The 18228-nt window shown below is 37.2% G+C and overlaps 1 protein-coding gene across 1 annotated transcript in view; it reads left to right on the top strand.

The window, feature by feature from the left end:
* The window catches only part of LOC137393231 (uncharacterized), a 27105-nt gene extending 11550 nt beyond the window's left edge, over positions 1 to 15555 (top strand). The window contains exons 9-22 of the mRNA XM_068079687.1: positions 432 to 557; positions 1624 to 1813; positions 2032 to 2168; positions 4367 to 4528; positions 4680 to 4794; positions 5328 to 5655; positions 6496 to 6668; positions 7686 to 7893; positions 8318 to 8509; positions 9895 to 10085; positions 10811 to 11083; positions 12336 to 12472; positions 14203 to 14397; positions 14693 to 15555. Coding sequence (XP_067935788.1) covers positions 432 to 557; positions 1624 to 1813; positions 2032 to 2168; positions 4367 to 4528; positions 4680 to 4794; positions 5328 to 5655; positions 6496 to 6668; positions 7686 to 7893; positions 8318 to 8509; positions 9895 to 10085; positions 10811 to 11083; positions 12336 to 12472; positions 14203 to 14397; positions 14693 to 15065 — 2800 coding nt within the window. The 3' untranslated portion in view covers positions 15066 to 15555. The remainder of the gene's footprint in view (positions 1 to 431; positions 558 to 1623; positions 1814 to 2031; positions 2169 to 4366; positions 4529 to 4679; positions 4795 to 5327; positions 5656 to 6495; positions 6669 to 7685; positions 7894 to 8317; positions 8510 to 9894; positions 10086 to 10810; positions 11084 to 12335; positions 12473 to 14202; positions 14398 to 14692) is intronic.
* The last annotated feature ends 2673 nt before the right edge of the window (positions 15556 to 18228 follow it).

Here is an 18228-nt window from a genome sequence, read left to right as displayed (position 1 = left end):
TATATATATATTTTTTTTTTCATAATTGATAAAATATTTATATATATATAAATATTTTATCAATTATTAGCCATGAAAGTAGTGATGGGTGCCTCAACCCACAATAGTATGGCTAGTCAAGGTGCTTGACCTGAAAGTCAGCAAACAAGCCCCGGGGTGGGCTATTGCAGATACAGTACTGTTTTAGTTCTAAATTTAGCAATACATCTTATTTCTCTGAGATAAACGAGAAAACTAGGCCAGGCCTCAGACATCTGGTATGACACCTGTCTCTGGCCACAAGTTGACAGCTATCATCAAGTTGTCAAACTGTCGGCTATTCCTACTTATTTGCTATTACAGTACTTAAGTACTTTTTATATGTTTAAATGAAAGTTAGCTAAATTAACTAGCACGGATACCAAGTAACCATCTTGGTATTTATTATATAGCGGCGTGTGTAAAAATGGAGGACAGCTTGACATAAGTTCATCAAATATGTCAGACTCGGCAGGAGGAGATGTTTCCAACTTCAGAGTTTACACTGTGCCTAACTATGAGCAAGCATCAGGCTACAGGCAAGTTGGTGATTTTATTCATGTCATTCCACTTATTTATGAATTGACTAAAGAGCTCGCCTTTACTTTTGTGCTATTGTTGTCATTAGATTCAGATCTTGCAAGGCAAACTAGTCAGCGCTCATATACAAGTACCTACGAATCATAGAAAGTAGTTGGGTTCACCTTTTATTCTACAGGAAGTTTATCACGTTTTGGTCTGAATGTGCGGTGTAGGTTTGCAAAGAACTTTGCATAGCTGTACATAAACCACTAGGTATGCATACAGAACTCCACTCATTTATAGAAAGCTTTTTAAATGTATTAGCAAATATGTATCCGCATGCCTTCATTTTAGGTACCTTTACGTTATCATACCTACATTCGTGTATCCATGTCCAAGTGTCATTCTAGGTGATTTGTGCTGTTAACAGCTTCATGATTTAATGTTTGCTATACCTTCCTATATACCTACCTGACTACCAACCTAACTACCTACCTACCTAGTTAACTAACTACTTACCTACCTACTTACCTAACTACCTACCTAACTACTTACCTAACTACCTACCTACCTAGTTAACTAACTACTTACCTGCCTATTTACCTAACTACCTACCTAGTTACCTAACTACCTACCTACCTAGTTAACTAACTACTTACCTACCTACTTACCTAACTACCTCCCTACTTACCTAACTACCTACCTACCTAGTTAACTAACTACTTACCTACCTACTTACCTAACTACCTACCTACCTAGTTAACTAACTACTTACCTACCTACTTACCTAACTACCTACCTACCTAGTTAACTAACTACTTACCTAACTACCTGCCTAGCCACTGTGAAACACCAAATATCTGAAACCTTAAATATTCCTAGATATTCGTTAACTTTGTCAATGGTTATGTACACGTTCTGCTCTCTGAGTTTTTCTATTCAACTGCATGTTTCCCTATATATTCTTAACACATTCCAAACTTTTTAGAGCGCAGTCCAACTCAGGTTCAAAGTATTAGGGTAACTACTAGCCTAAACTAATGCACTAGCAGGGTGACAGTAAGGGTTGGCTATCTGCCACAGGTGCTTGTGTCCAAGAGGCTATAAAGGTAACCGATGTACAGATTGCCCACATGACAGCTATGAGATTTTGGGTAGTTGCATGCCCTGTAACTGTGGAGTTGGTGCTAAGGCTGAAAATTGCACCGACGGACGGTGTGGGTGCAACACTGAAGGTGCTGGTATAAAGCCTCAACTAGCTGATGACAAATGTGTAAGTAATTTGTTTGATACTCTGATAAGATTGCTATGCATTGTCATGGCTTTCTAAACAAGGATGTATGATAATAATAGTTTTAACAATACGTAAGGTAACAGACTGGCCTTATGAATATGCATGTCAACTCGCACTGGTTTAATATTATTCAACTTTTTAATCCGATTTAACTTGAAGCTACATAGCACAGAGAGCATATCAACTTTCTGTTGCAGCATCCCTACGTGCACACGATAGATCCAACCTTTGGTCCTATAGCTGGTGGAACTCTCTTACTAGTAGAAGGTGCATGGCTGAGTTCTATTGAGTATGTCAATCTAGGCTCTAACAAGTGCTACAAGCTTCATAATCAGTAAGTTGACCTTGACATCTGTTTAGAGCCTGTTGTCTTCACATACTATTGAGTCTGTTGAGGTTTTAGGGCCATGCATCGTCTTTTGGAACACAGTCTTTTATTTCATGTTAACAATTTTTATTACATACCATCAATAAGTTAGATATACAAGCCTTTAGTAGAATTGAATCAACTGTTACATTAGAAAGTGTCATTTTTGAACACAGTTTCTGTTAGTAGCTATGATCTTACCAATCACACCTAACTTAAAAATAATAAAACTCAACACATTTATTAAAAGAGCACTCAAAATATTCTAAAAGGAACATAAATATATAAAATTTTATAATTAGGCCACAAACCTATCACTAGTAGCCATCTTTGTCATAGTGTTGGAACAAATAAGGGCCTCTCAGTGAGCCACTCGTCGAACAGAACTACATGCCCAGCACTCACAATATGACTTGTGTCTTGTCTAGGGGACTCACAGCGCTCACAAATATGGCCTTTGTCTTGTTCAGACTAGATCCAGCACTCAATATGACTCGTGTCTTGTTCAGGCTAGATCCAGCACTCAATATGACTCGTGTCTTGTTCAGGCTAGATCCAGCACTCAATATGACTCGTGCCTTGTTCAGGCTAGATCCAGCACTCAATATGACTCATGCCTTGTTCAGGCTAGATCCAGCACTCAATATGACTCGTGTCTTGTTCAGGCTAGATCCAGCACTCAATATGACTCGTGTCTTGTTCAGGCTAGATCCAGCACTCAATATGACTCGTGTCTTGTTCAGGCTAGATCCAGCACTCAATATGACTCGTGCCTTGTTCAGGCTAGATCCAGCACTCAATATGACTCGTGTCTTGTTCAGGCTAGATCCAGCACTCAATATGACTCGTGTCTTGTTCAGGCTAGATCCAGCACTCAATATGACTCGTGTCTTGTTCAGGCTAGATCCAGCACTCAATATGACTCGTGTCTTGTTCAGGCTAGATCCAGCACTCAATATGACTCGTGTCTTGTTCAGGCTAGATCCAGTACTCAATATGACTCGTGCCTTGTTCAGGCTAGATCCAGCACTCAATATGACTCGTGTCTCGTTCAGGCTAGATCCAGCACTCAATATGACTCGTGTCTTGTTCAGGCTAGATCCAGTACTCAATATGACTCGTGCCTTGTTCAGGCTAGATTCAGCACTCAATATGACTCGTGTCTTGTTCAGGCTAGATCCAGCACTCAATATGACTCGTGCCTTGTTCAGGCTAGATCCAGCACTCAATATGACTCGTGTCTTGTTCAGGCTAGATCCAGCACTCAATATGACTCGTGTCTTGTTCAGGCTAGATCCAGCACTCAATATGACTCGTGTCTTGTTCAGGCTAGATCCAGCACTCAATATGACTCGTGTCTTGTTCAGGCTAGATCCAGCACTCAATATGACTCGTGTCTTGTTCAGGCTAGATCCAGCACTCAATATGACTCGTGTCTTGTTCAGGCTAGATCCAGCACTCAATATGACTCGTGTCTTGTTCAGGCTAGATCCAGCACTCAATATGACTCGTGTCTTGTTCAGGCTAGATCCAGCACTCAATATGACTCGTGCCTTGTTCAGGCTAGATCCAGCACTAAATATGACTCGTGTCTTGTTCAGGCTAGATCCAGCACTCAATATGACTCGTGTCTTGTTCAGGCTAGATCCAGCACTCAATATGACTCGTGTCTTGTTCAGGCTAGATCCAGCACTCAATATGACTCGTGTCTTGTTCAGGCTAGATCCAGCACTCAATATGATTTGTGTCTTGTTCAAGCCATACCTAGTACTCACAATATGACTTGTGTCTTGTTCAGGCTAGATCCAGCACTCAATATGACTTGTGTCTTGTTCAGGCTAGATCCAGCACCCAATATGACTTGTGTCTTGTTCAAGCCACACTCAGTACTCACAATATGACATGTTTCTTGTTCAGGCTATACCAAGTACTCACAAATATGACACTTGTCTTGTACATACCATACTCAGCACTCACAAATATGACAACATATGACAAGTAGGTTGGGCACTCACTTAGTTTAAAAGATGCTATACACTTCACTATTGGGAGTTTCAACTGCGCGATCGAGTTGATTTTAGTTTATCAATTCTCGAACCTAATACACTTATAGTAGTCTGCTGAACAGTTCACATTCTTTCAGTGAGTCTCTTTGTGTATTTTAGAACAAGGACGGCTACTAGCTTCTACTGCAGGACTCCACCAGTGGATGAGAACATTGAGCCAGTAAACCCTGTGTATACAACTGCGACGACACCATTAGCCAGCTTCTCCTATAGACCAGACCCTAATATTACAATAATTGGCAGGATTGAAGTCTTTATCCAGTAATCTTTCTATTACTCTAGCCATTTTTCAACTCTTCTGAGTTGACTAACTTATGTAATTAAGTGGCTGCTCAGCTTGTTATTGAATCGGTACATTTCAATCTGTACACAACCTGCAAGTGGTGCCAAGTTGTTCATCTCACGTTTTCAGAGGCGGTGTGGATATTCCTGTCTCGGGAACAAACCTTGACTCTATCTCTCGCCCTAAAATCTCTATCACCGTGTCATGCAAGAGTAGTGGTGAAGTGATCGACACTTTAGACGAGGTTCGTATGCCTTGAATATAGCTGATGGTTGGTGTTTTTACAGAGAGCTTCAATAGAAAAATGTGCAGGTCCAGAGTGTCACCTCAACAACATGCTGTGCTTTAAATTAATTGTTAAGAGAATACATGGGTATATGTGTGTATGTATGTTCATATGTATGCACATACGTATATACGTGTATATGTCTACGTGTGTGTGCTTGTGTATGTGTGTGATACATACAATATATCATACCATCATGATACCAAACATCATGTGCAAATACCATTATTTGCACATGATGTTTTTTGTTATGCGAATAGGCAAATACCTATATTTGCACATATATGTACATGTACACGTATTCACTCACATGTACATGCTCTATATGTCAAAATTTGTAATAAAAGTGATAGATTAAAATATCGTTAACTTGCACTTGCTACCGCATTTGGAACAGGTGTTTCGAGCATATACATGTATGTATTGTGAGTGTCATTTAAAGATTTTCTTTCTCCATGTATATTCAATTTTTCTGCTTGTTCATTGTACAGAATTGTACGGTAACCAACTCAGAGGAGATGACTTGCCGTTGCCCCGATTTCAGCGGAGTTCTAGAGAATGACAACACGCGATGCAGCAACTCGGCTCGAAGAAAAAGAGAAACTGATATTTATGAAAAATTCGACTTCAATGTTGGTTTCATTCTTGATGGAGTAGACACATTCAAACGGACTTCAGATTCACCTTGGCTGGAGGAAAGTTCTAGTTTGTACATTCGCCCGGATCCATTAATCTCGGAATTTTCCGAGTCAGACAATATACGAGAACTACAAAAAGGCGAAACTTCATTGGAGATTCAAGGAAGAAATTTGGATAGTGGTAAGTGATCACTGTGCTTCTTACCTTGCTATCAAAGTAATAATTGCACTTCTTACCTTGCTATTAAGGTGATAGCTGTACTTCTTACCTTGCTATCAAAGTGATAACTGTACTTCTTACCTTGCTATCAAAGTGATAGCTGTACTTCTCACCTTGCTATCAAAGTGATAGTTGTACTTCTTACCTTGCTATCAAAGTAATAACTGCACTTCTTACCTTGCTATTAAGGTGATAGCTGTACTTCTTACCTTGCTATCAAAGTGATAACTGTACTTCTTACCTTGCTATCAAAGTGATAGCTGTACTTCTCACCTTGCTATCAAAGTGATAGTTGTACTTCTTACCTTGCTATCAAAGTGATAACTGCACTTCTTACCTTGCTATCAAAGTGATAATTGTACTTCTTACCTTGCTATCAAAGTGATAGCTGTACTTCTTACCTTGCTATTAAGGTGATAGCTGCACTTCTTACCTTGCTATCAAAGTGATAGCTGCACTTCTTACCTTGCTATCAAAGTGATAACTGCACTTCTTACCTTGCTATCAAACTGATAGCTGTGCTTCTTACCTTGCTATTAAGGTAATAATTGTATTAATTATCTTGCTATTAAGGTGATAACTGTACCTCTTACCTTGTTATTAAGGTGACAACTGTTTCACTTACCTTGCTATCAAAGAGATAACTGTACCTCTCACTTTGCTATTAAGGTGATAACTGTACCTTGCACCCTTCTAATAACGCTGCTTACTGTCATACTGTCTTTTTCTAATAGCTCCTGTCACATGCTATAACTATTTAATTTTGCTTTACTGTCACCAACCTGCCATTTTTTGCTACAGGTGCCACAGTTAAAGACTACAAAGTAAATATTGGAGTAGGAGAATGCAACTCCACAGCGGTATACACTAACAAACTAATATGCATTTTGCCTGCAACCCTGCCTGCACCAGCACCAGGAGAAGACTCTCGTCCACATCCTGATGGTTCTGGTGTAAAGATACCAGCAGTGATAGTGAGTAATTTAGTGTGAATGGATCGGTGTCAGTCATTTCTAGATTATTCTCTAAATACAAAAAGAAGGTAGCTGTGATTTGAATGGCAAAAAATGCATTCAAAGGCAAAGAAAAATGTTTTGTTATAAATTAAAAATATTGTTTGTGCAGTCTTATATTGGCAAAATATATTATTTGATAAACACAGACAAATGTGGAATAGATGCCCATATTTCAACAAGAGAATACTGGTTTACATGTATGGTAAAACTTCTATTAGAAATGTAATGGTGTGTACTTGAACTTTTAGCATTTAGAAATATTCAAGCCTTCTAAACTATTTTGTTATTTTTATAGTTCTTAAGCCATATATCCAAAATAAGCATTCTCTGCCCAGACCAGTCACGAGGACTATCACAATCTCTAGACGTAATGTCATGACATTGTAATGTGTTTTTGGTCTTTGTACAGTCATGGTTATAAACAGGCTTAATGAAACCACATTTATTGTAAATATATATTATGGATAGTTATATGCTCAAGTAGACTAGTCAGAGTGATGATTTTGTTTTTATCGCCTTCATAATTGTGCTAGTAAACTAATAAGTTTGCGCTGATAATAGCGCTAATAAGCTTGGAGAAGAAGACAACTTCATCAACTGATACAAGCCGCCGCTATTTTATTATTTATTTATTAGATCAGCAGCATAGAGCATACTTTTAAATAAAGTTTGAGTAGTGAACTATTATTATGTATTTTATTACATACAAAACCATTTGAAATTTAAAGTAACAGCTTGGATATTAAACAATATTATTCCAAAAATATTATTTTGTTTATTTTATTATTTTCATCTGTGTCAGCAGTCAGCATGCAACTGATTGAATCAACCATTTCTAATAATGTGTTTAACTTTATGTCTCTGCTGTTTTAGCTTTATTGCTTTATATTATTCTTCAACACTTTGCGTGTGCTACAATGCCTAAATCTGTCATTTCTTGATCAGCAGTCGTTCAATAGATGACGGATGTTGTAGGTCGCAGTTGGCAATATTAAAGTTCATGTGGGTTACCTCGCACCTCCTAGTCAAAAGGCCGCATCTATTTTTCTGCCAGTGTTGCTAGGAGTGCTCGCTGCTGTTCTCGTCATAGTAGTTGTTGTTGGAGTAGTTCTTTACAGACGGCAGAAAACAACGAAAGACAAAGCAAAAAGGCAGGCACAACACGATCAACGATATGTAGCAGGTAAGTCAACCACTAATCAATGATATGTAATTGGTAAGTCAACTACTAAACGCACCGTATTCAAGAACTTTTCATCTGAGCTATGAAGAGATCATAGTTCAGATAAACTATGAAGAGATCATAGTTAATTGCACAAAATCCTCAATGGATGTGCTGACAATCATAAGGCAGCAATAATAGGTGTTAGCTGCCCTAGTCAAGTGCTTTGCATTTTTTAATGATGTCACAAGTTTTTAAAACGTTTATTGCTGAAAAGTTTGTGCAATGGCTCTCTGAGTCATCTTTACAATAGAAGTATCTCTTAAGCAGACGTTTATTTTGATTCATTTATATTCTTTTTTAATCATTACTCACAGTTCACCATTGCCTTAAATCATAGAGGTCTCTCTTGATAGCATCTAACTCTATGAGATTCGTGTTGCAGGTCCCCATGGGAAATTCAATACAGACTATCTCAGCTCGGAAAGCATGGCTCTTCTTCAAAAATGGGTGATTGCGCAGGAAAGGCTGGAGTGTGGCAAGACATTAGGTCAAGGTCAATTCGGCAAAGTATTTTTGGGAAATTTGGAAACTGACCAAGGGACTACAGAAACTGTAGCAGTAAAAACGATAAAAGGTAAAGGCAATGTAGACTGTAGAGTCAGTCTACTATTGACTGTAGAGTCAGTCTACTATTGACTGACATCTTGCACTTCCTTTTTGCTTGTCATTATAACACTTTTGACAAGTAGTGCACTGTTTATTAGAGAGGAATCATTTGGTTGGAAGCTACCTGTGGAACAATGCATGTTCATGGTATATCAGAATACAATATTGATCGACTGTTCATCTAAAATCCAGTTCTTTTTAGTGTAATCTACTTTTGATGTCAAGAGTCACACGTGTCATGAATAGAACTTGCACTTTTACTGTTTTATCCAAATTATTCATAGACCAGCTGTGCTACCTGGCGTTGCCCGGGTATTAAAAATCAGCTTATGAACAATGAGAGGTAATGAGAGTTGCTTTCCATTTGCTATTAGCCTGGCACATTGCCAATGGATAATTTGAGTAAGCTTACTAATAAAAGCTACCTCATGGCGCTACGCCATGACTTTGCGTGGTGACTGAAAGCGTAGCGTATTTGCTCCCATATCGTGACATATATCGCCTAGCGAGTCTATCAAGCTTGTGTGGCTTAGTTAGTAAAGCAGTCGGACTGGCAAATGGGTCCGATATCAAATCTTCTGCTTTACGAATTGTTTATTCCAAGATATGAAAATTGCTATAGCTGGACGTATACAACAACGAATACACAAACTTCAAGAAATATATATATACAAATGTATATATAGATAGATAGATATTGAATGTTATGATTAGAATATTAGGTGGGATTCGAACAACTGCACCAAACAACACCAGTCTTAAGGTCCGGCCACACGTAACGAATTATTCGTTCATTCTGACCGAATTCACGAGTTTCACAGAATTCACAGATTTATTCGGCCGAATATCCCATAATCGTCTGAGCTGTGCATGCACACCGAATTCGTCAACGAAACGCTTTTAATTGGCTAACCAATTTTTTTAGCGAGCACGACTCTAGTAGCTTTGACAAGTGGTCAAAGCTATCTCTATGTCGCTATCTCTAGCGCATATAGGCAGTTGCATCGTATGTATAAAGTCATATCGCGGTGAAACTTTTATTGCGTGTCGTCGTACGTGTCTTAGACTATACCACTTGTCAAAACTACTAGAGTCGTGCTCGCTAAAAAAATTGGTTAGCCAATTAAAAGCGTTTCGTTGACGAATTCGGTGTGCATGCACAGCTCAGACGATTATGGGATATTCGGTCGAATAAATCTGTGAATTCTGTGAAACTCGTGAATTCGGTCAGAATGAACGAATAATTCATTACGTGTGGCCGAACCTTTATTGTGGGCGTACGTAATGATTGCCCTAGTTCTGTATACGTCATTTGTTTTAAGATGGTCTAGCTCTATAGTATAACCTCAACAGGTGACTTGCTTCGCGGTGATGACAAAGCAGTAGAGAACTTCTTGCAAGAAGCGATATCTATGACGCGGTTTGATCATCCCAATGTTTTATCTCTACTTGGAGTCGTCATTGACAAGAATAGCATGCCGATGGTACTCACTCCACTGATGTCTAAGGGTGATCTCAAGCATGTGCTGCTCAATGAAAATGAAGTAAGAGCTCATAATGATCTTATATACGCTCCAAATATTTACCACACACTTGAGAGTTTCGGCTTCCGGCTCTAAGATTTATCTTCTCTCTCCTAACCAACCATCGCCTTGTTTTCTCTGGTACAGCAATGTGAGAATGTGAGACAAGCAAGCACTGTATGAAATAGTGCCAGTTATTTGGGTAGATGTATAGACTACTGATAGAATCTAAAATTGATGTTCTATAGATACTCTATAGATACTCTATAGATACTTTCTTGATACACTACAAAGTATCAATAGAACATTCATAGAGTGCCTATAGAGTGTCTATGGTGTATATATAGAGTTCCTACAGAATAATTATATAGAATCTATGAAGTATCTTTAGATACTTCATAGAGAGTATTTATAAATACTCTGCCGAGCTTCTATAGATACTCTCTGTAGAGTATCTATAGATACTCTATGTTCAGTATTGCAGCTAACCATCAAGTCAACAGTGTTTACAAAGGTTGTAGAATGTAATAAATCATTACTGTCTGTACATAAGCTTACTTGCAGCCATTTTATTAGTAACGAACAATGTCGCAGGTAAAGCTTTTTAGTCATACCTGTTATACAAGTAGGTAAACCAATACTGCTTGTAACACCAAACTGAGGCTAATCTCATTGGTCCAGTTTTGTATGACAAGCAATATTATTTGTATACCTGTTTCATTGCGATGTCGTTCGTTTATCTTCAGGAATTTACAATTGGCGATCTCATACACCTAGGACTTCAGGCTGCTGCGGGCATGGCCTATCTCTCAAACAAAAAGTTTGTGCATAGAGATCTAGCAGCGAGAAATTGTATGGTGAATGATGAGTATGTGATAAAGATCGCGGACTTTGGCATGTCACATGACATCTACCAGGAAGATTACTACAGAGTGCAGGATCAAACCAAACCCCTTCCAGTTAAATGGATGTCAATTGAGAGTCTCCGTTCTGGCAAATACACAGTCCAGTCTGATGTGGTAAGTACAGTATGTCTGTGAACTGTTCCATTACATATACCATCAATGGACAAGCAGCAAATCATGCTGATTACTCATATTACCTTAGATAGCATAGCTATTTATTTGTTATAAGATAAGAAATTACAGGAGACAACAACTCTCTGGATTCTTTACTTCCATCTCAGTGCTAACAACTCTAGTAAAAGCCTGCAGACCTGTCATGTATCTACAACTGACGTACTACTGAATGCTTAAAGGTTGACTTGCAACAAAATTCACATTACAGTTATTTGGTATCAAAAGATTCACCATGTCTTACTCTGTTGTGTTGTAGGTGCAAAATATGTGGAAAGGTGATTACAAGCTCTTAAAAGCTCAAAAACAAAAAGCAGCTGTAGATTGGAATCTCTTTATTTCTCTGACGTAGCCACGAAATTTGGTTATTGTCTTGTCACGTATGTTCTCACGTGAATTGAAAGGCCAATAAAAAGCTCAATATAAAACTTTTCAGAACACTAGTTTATGACAAACACTTCAGGTTTTACTGAAGACCCCGTATCAAATATAGATGCTCGCTACTTTACAGTTTTGTTTTGGCTTGATCTAATCGTCAAGTCGTAATCTGATCATGTGACCCAATACTTCGCAAATAATTTTTGCAGCACTTTTCGATTATCACAGATAACCAACAGGCTCGTCTTGATTATCACACAATGATATGTACTCCTTCCAGCTAAGGCTAAAAAATTAAACAAATTTTTACAGTAAGTTATAAGATATCACTGCTAAAAGTGACAGCATTACGATGACGATAAAACAGACGCGTAAGAACAATAGACATAGTTTTATTGAATGCGTTAAGTATATTTGTGAAAATATTTCGACGAATAAGGTTGCAAGAAAGTGTAAACAGAAACCATCTCTCACAACTACATCACATTTGAGCCGTTTTGGAAAGGGAATCCAAACTACGGCGGTCTCGTGTGGCTGCGACTTTCTGTTCGTTTTTGAGCTTTTAAGAGCTTGTAATCACCTTTCCACATATTTTGCACCTACAACACAACAGAGTAAGACATGGTGAATCTTTTCATATCAAATAACTGTAATGTGAACTTTGTTGCAAGTCAACCTTTAAGTATGTACAGAAAGTTGACTCTATTGTTTATCCAATGCAGTTTTCATCTCGCACCAATCCTCCAACTACCTAAATGTATATAGCTTTATTTGTTGCTTCTGGGTTATGATAATCGGTGTTATACCTTCTATACAGTGGTCTTATGGTGTGCTACTCTGGGAGCTGATGACGAGAGGGGGTAGTCCATACCCTGGTATTAACAACTATGAAATCAAAGGTTACCTCAACATGGGCCACAGACTTGCCCGTCCTGAAGTTTGTCCTGAGCAGATGTGAGCATTTACCCACTGTTTCTGTAACTTATCTTAGTCTTTTGAGTTGAGTGTTAACCTGTCACAAAGCAGAATATTGTGGAATGGAGTTAAACTACACTTTTTACAATATGGTAAAGAGTTGCCTGCACCTGCATTAAAGTGTAGTTTAGCATCTTTCAATCATATAATGAAATCTAAATTTTTTTGTAGTTCTGGGGCTGTATATCTCGACTAGCAAGTTCTCAAGTTTTAACAACAAATCATTTGTTCAATTATATGAACTTTTGAACAACTGTTAGGCAGTTAGCCATAGGTCTGTGTCACATGACATCGAGATGAAAGAAGGTTGACATTAGCTTCATAATGTTTAGAACAAATAAATCTACAAGTTATTAACTTCTGATCCTTTTACATCAAAACAATGTTGAACCAGCACGTTTTTTCTCAAAGGCTGTTTAAGTGAAAGGTACTCATAATGAATTATTCAACGACATTCTTTATAAGTAAGTAAGAGTTTAGGCCTCTTGTTCAGTGCCCAACATTGAACCAAATGGCTAACCACAGGCTATATATTTACACGCAACGATTCATAGCTACGACTAATCTAAAGCATATTTTATCAATCCCTTCTTTTTATTATAAATAAATGTGGTTGCCATTACTTTTTAAAACTAAAATTAACTTATAGAATACCCCCAAATATTTTGGACAAAACCGTTTTTGTGTAAATTTTTTTACACTACTGGCATACAACTGATGTTCATGACTGCTTTTTTAATCTCATCTATATACATAAATCTCAGTGTTTTCATTTTTCTGTTGATTTGCCTCTTTGTGTGTCCAGTTATAGCTATAAAGTTTTAGCAACAAAAAATTCATTTTGCTCAGGCTTTAACTTGTCACCTCCAGTTTTAGAAGCGAGCAAGCTTACCCATTAATCCACACAGGCTAATTGCAACACATTCGATTAATCGTACTCATACTCATAACATCGGTTAAAATTCACATAACGACGTGCTGTATGCGTAATGTCACTCAAGCTGGCTTCAAAGCTTACGGCTCTTATTATAGTAAATGTAGCAATATACTAGCTCACGTTACTCAAATTAGTCAATTTGCTAATTTGAGAAAACTTAGCCAATGGTAGCTACATTACCTGCCACTGTTTAGAAGCTGTTTTTTATTGCTTGTGCAACGCCGGACATTTAACTAATATAGATATAAAATGGTTTAAGTGTACCATAAGTGGTTATTAGGGAATTACTTTATACTTTGTGCTAACAGCTTGTTACTGTACACTGTTAACACATACATTTTATATGTATATGTTATTAGCAGCCAAGTCTGATTATGAATAGACTGAACAACCACCGGTGTATTATATACACATAATTATTACATCTGATTAGACAATAGCAATTATTAAAATAAATAAACATCACCTCATTTATTAACTATTCTATCCCTAAGATATAATAATTACTTATTATTAATTATTATAATAATAATTAACTATTAGGTATATCCTAGAAATATAATAATTAATAAACGGAGTGGTGTTTATTTATAACAACAATTAATATTCTACTATTATTATCATTATTACTATTAATATCATAGTCATTGGACATTTAAAAGTGAGCATCGCATGGACAACGTGGGAATTTATTGGATTCTTTAAGCAGTCTTGATAACCCTACGCTGACATGCGCTGCCAATGGAACACTGTCATTGGTTGCTCTGTTTAGGTATGAGCTGATGTGCGCTTGCTGGATTGTGGAACCAGAAGATCGACCAACTTTTGCTCAGATATGCAGGGCTTTGGAAAACTTCCTTAATGCCAATAGCGACTATCACCGAGAAAGCACTAGACGCCTTGAAGGCTCGACTTACTACAGCTTTCTAGAGGGAGAATCCAATCCTGCCTATGAAAATGACTTCGAGTAAGCACCTTTGTCACATGAAGCACTCCCGATAGTACCATGTTTATAGCACAATACGGTACCATAGTTCCTTGTTGACATGACTAAAAGCGGGGCTGTGGTACTTCCTTGTCCATAGCACAATACGGCAATGTATTTTTTTGTTGATGTGACTGAAACGGGCCTGTGGTATTTCCTGTTGTTCAACAATAACGCAACCAGTATATATAACCAATGAATTACTGTGTCTACAATCACACCGTTCTGAAATGTCTTGATAACCAGACACCTAAAAGCGATTTCCTCTACTTGCCAGGTCTAGGATTAAAGCACAAGTTGGTGATTACGATGTTGCAGTACCAGTAGCATCGGCTCCAAGTTCACCTCTCAAGGAAAATTACGACACGCCGGAAGAATATAACACTAATAACAACAACAAGGCTGGGTCACCAAGTCGACTCCAAGACATAAAAGTTGCTTGTGATGAAGGGTACTTGGCACCTATCAAGTCTCCTGAACTGATGAGTGACACTCAAGGATTCAAGTTCCCAAAAGTTATCACCGCAACACGCGAATGGGATTTATCTGCCACCCCTCGCTCTAAAAATGACTGCGTCGAGCTGCAAGAAATGAGAAAGAAGCTACGATCAGTTGCACCTGAATCAAGAATCAATGAATATACTACTTGAATAGCTTAGTTGGAGCTGTCCTGTTCATGTTGTTATGATTTTTTTGCTTGCGCACTTGATCGACTTGCGTAGATATTTTTACTATATTGACTTATGCTTCATGCTATTTTTACCAATTTTTGAAGTTTTACACATGTATATTTTTAGAACTACAATCAATTATATACCTGTTGTGCACTCCCCTAGATTGATTCTTATTTATATACCGTAAAATATTCTAACTGCTCGTCATTATATTTTTATGAGTTTCTGATTTTAGATACAAACTAACATAACCGCATACTGCTGTAACTTCTATAATGATAAGTTTTACTGTAATTGCTAAGATTGAGGTAACACACAAGAAGGGAGAAATGAGAAAGAAAGAAGACAAATATAATGACTAGATACATTTTAACAAAGTTGCAAGTAGCCAGTTTTGAGAATCTGTGCATTTTCATATTTTTTAGAAAGCTAAGCCTTCATTAAATACAGTATAATATCTATTATCAACCGAGCAAACAGCCAAATCACTGTATAGTAATAATGACTGAAACAACTAGCGGATAAAATGGTGGCTCTCCAACAAGCAGCTCGTGTGCAGCAGAGTGCTCTCAATAGCACTCACTGACAAGTATTTATAATGATTCTTGATATTATGATTATGAACTACCGGTAATTGATAATGTGAGCCAAGAGGAGAAACGTTTACAGTCACAGCCTAAGCTTGGCAATTTACGGTGAATATAAAATGAACTACCATAACTGTAGAAGCGCACAACTCCGAACTTCTATGAGCTGATTTGAAATACACATACATGTGCTCTGCTGCACTAACTGAGAGTTGTTGGCTAATAGAATGAAGTTGAAATAATTGCAGAGTTTATTCTGCAGTTACTATCATTCATGGTCCCTTCAAATATAACTCTATGCTGCAGTGAGGCTGCTTTATCTATGAATCAAATTTAAAATGTATAAAGAGTAGCAGTAAAAGAATATAGTATTAATGCTGCCAGATCTCGTATGTGAGGCAGCAAGAAGCAATACTATGCAATGCTTTGTGATGCACAATTTTTGACACACATTGCACAAACCTAAATTAGCCTATAGACTTGATTATTAAACTCCCACAGGCAGTATTATATACTAATTATGATCTCACTTATTACGACAGCATAAATGCTCTGCTACAATTCCATCACACGGACATGTTGCTCTCTACAAAAAAACTTGAATACTGAGAATATTATTAAATCACAGCAACTTTATTTATTCAGTAAGCTGCCCAGAATAAAAAAAAGAGGGGGAGGGCGAGAGAAGATTTATGATAGCTACCCAATCTACATACATTTTAATGCAAAGCATAAAAAACTCTACCACAACTAGTTTATTCAGAGCTCAGGTACTGCTCATATTTACTTGGGGTCAAGTGACCTACTCCAATACTTGTACGTGAGTTGAGCGTTGGAATTTTATCAAGGGACAGTTCCATATAAAACAACATAGTCACTTACATTGACAGCTCACAGATGCGAGTTAAGTGTGTTAATTACCGAAATACTAAAACTGTCCTCCTGCACACCTTCTACAGATTATGTATTGCACAAGGAATGACAAGTCTGTTAAATTTTTCACAGTAATTTATCAATTTATCAATTTAACAATTAATCAAATGTTGTTAGCCTCGAATCTTTAGTTTTTGTTAGCTTACTTCATATCACTCATTGAACTATATTGGTTATGCAGACCGTATACTATATTGGTTATGTAGACCGTATACTATATTGGTTATGCAGACCGTATACTATGATGGTACAATAAAAGGTTACCTACGCGTATACTGCGACTCATATGCAAGCATGATAATTATCATTGTACTTAGTCTAGAATGCCCTGATTCATGCCAACGGCTTTAGTGATTCGGTAGAAAGTAAAATTTGCTTACTTTGTAATAATGAACAGGCAACGAATTGATACTTTTCTTACTACAGTATGGATGAAAATATTCTTGATTATGTAATAACTTGTGGGAAGATCTAGCATAGAATTGTAACACAGATGCGCTTAGTTGTTACACATAATATGTCAAACAATCAGAAACAAAGTTATAGGCCATGGGCCAAGGCAGTTTATCTTGCATTTCCGTTGGCACCCTTTTTCAATGGCAATTTGTGCAGTGATTTAGACTAATTTTGGTATGGAGAATTCAAAACTGAAGAGTTGCGCAGCTGCCATTCCCACTTCTATGAGAAATTTGATAAAAATGATATTTTAGGATTTATCTCCTCTGTAAATAAGATTCTTTCCATAGAAGCATCAGATTTGCAACTTTTATCATAATTATTTGGCAGTGATTTGGAATGCCAGTAGTAAAGTCAAAATTAATTTTTTATCTATTTTCGAACATTACATATCATACGATTGTTACCCGCACATGTAATCTATATACATGTATATACATATATGTACATGTGTATATAATTGTATGGTTTAATAGCGTTATTTTACAAATAGCTAATAGCTTTATTTTACAGTTTTATCTATTAGCTCAGCTTTGGATTTTTATAGATATTTTGTAGCTAATTTTTTTTCTGTATCTGTCAAAATGCTTTAGAGATTTTTAATAATTAAGCAACAAAGAGCTCTGAAGTTTGACTTCATTACCAATTATCCAATCAACTACATTTATTATATGATTGAGTGTAACAATATTTAATACAGTTACGCTCAAGTTACAGTTAGATTTACGCTTGCAAAAGCTTGCAACATTTCGAACAGCCTAAGTTTTGTTGCAAAAGCATTGGTCACATAATTTTGCTAGAACCGTTCCTTTGCATTGGTGAAATTTATAAACAATCTATTACGGCATAGATGAGGACCAATGAGATGTCAGAAAAATTATTCAGACAGGTAAATGATCCGAGGAGTAGCTGCCGGGTAGCAGCCAAGCAAGACTAATACTGAAATGATGATGTTTTTTTCTTTATTTCTCTAAAGTATAGAATAAGATATACTCCAATGATTGACTGCACATCCAGACTCTAGAGTCAATTGCCAACCCCAACCGAGAATTTTTGTCCCAACATTGACCTACATACCACCAAATGTTATAGTCTTCGAGAACTTCTCTGTTTTGTATGTCGACCATTGAACGATTGTTCGTAGCTCTTTTTTTCTTATAAAG

Source organism: Watersipora subatra, chromosome 4, assembly GCF_963576615.1.
Source record: "Watersipora subatra chromosome 4, tzWatSuba1.1, whole genome shotgun sequence".
NCBI classification, from domain to species: Eukaryota; Metazoa; Bryozoa; class Gymnolaemata; order Cheilostomatida; family Watersiporidae; genus Watersipora; species Watersipora subatra.
The sequence above is the reverse complement of the archived record's forward strand: the minus strand, read 5'-3'. Positions and strand labels throughout refer to the sequence as shown.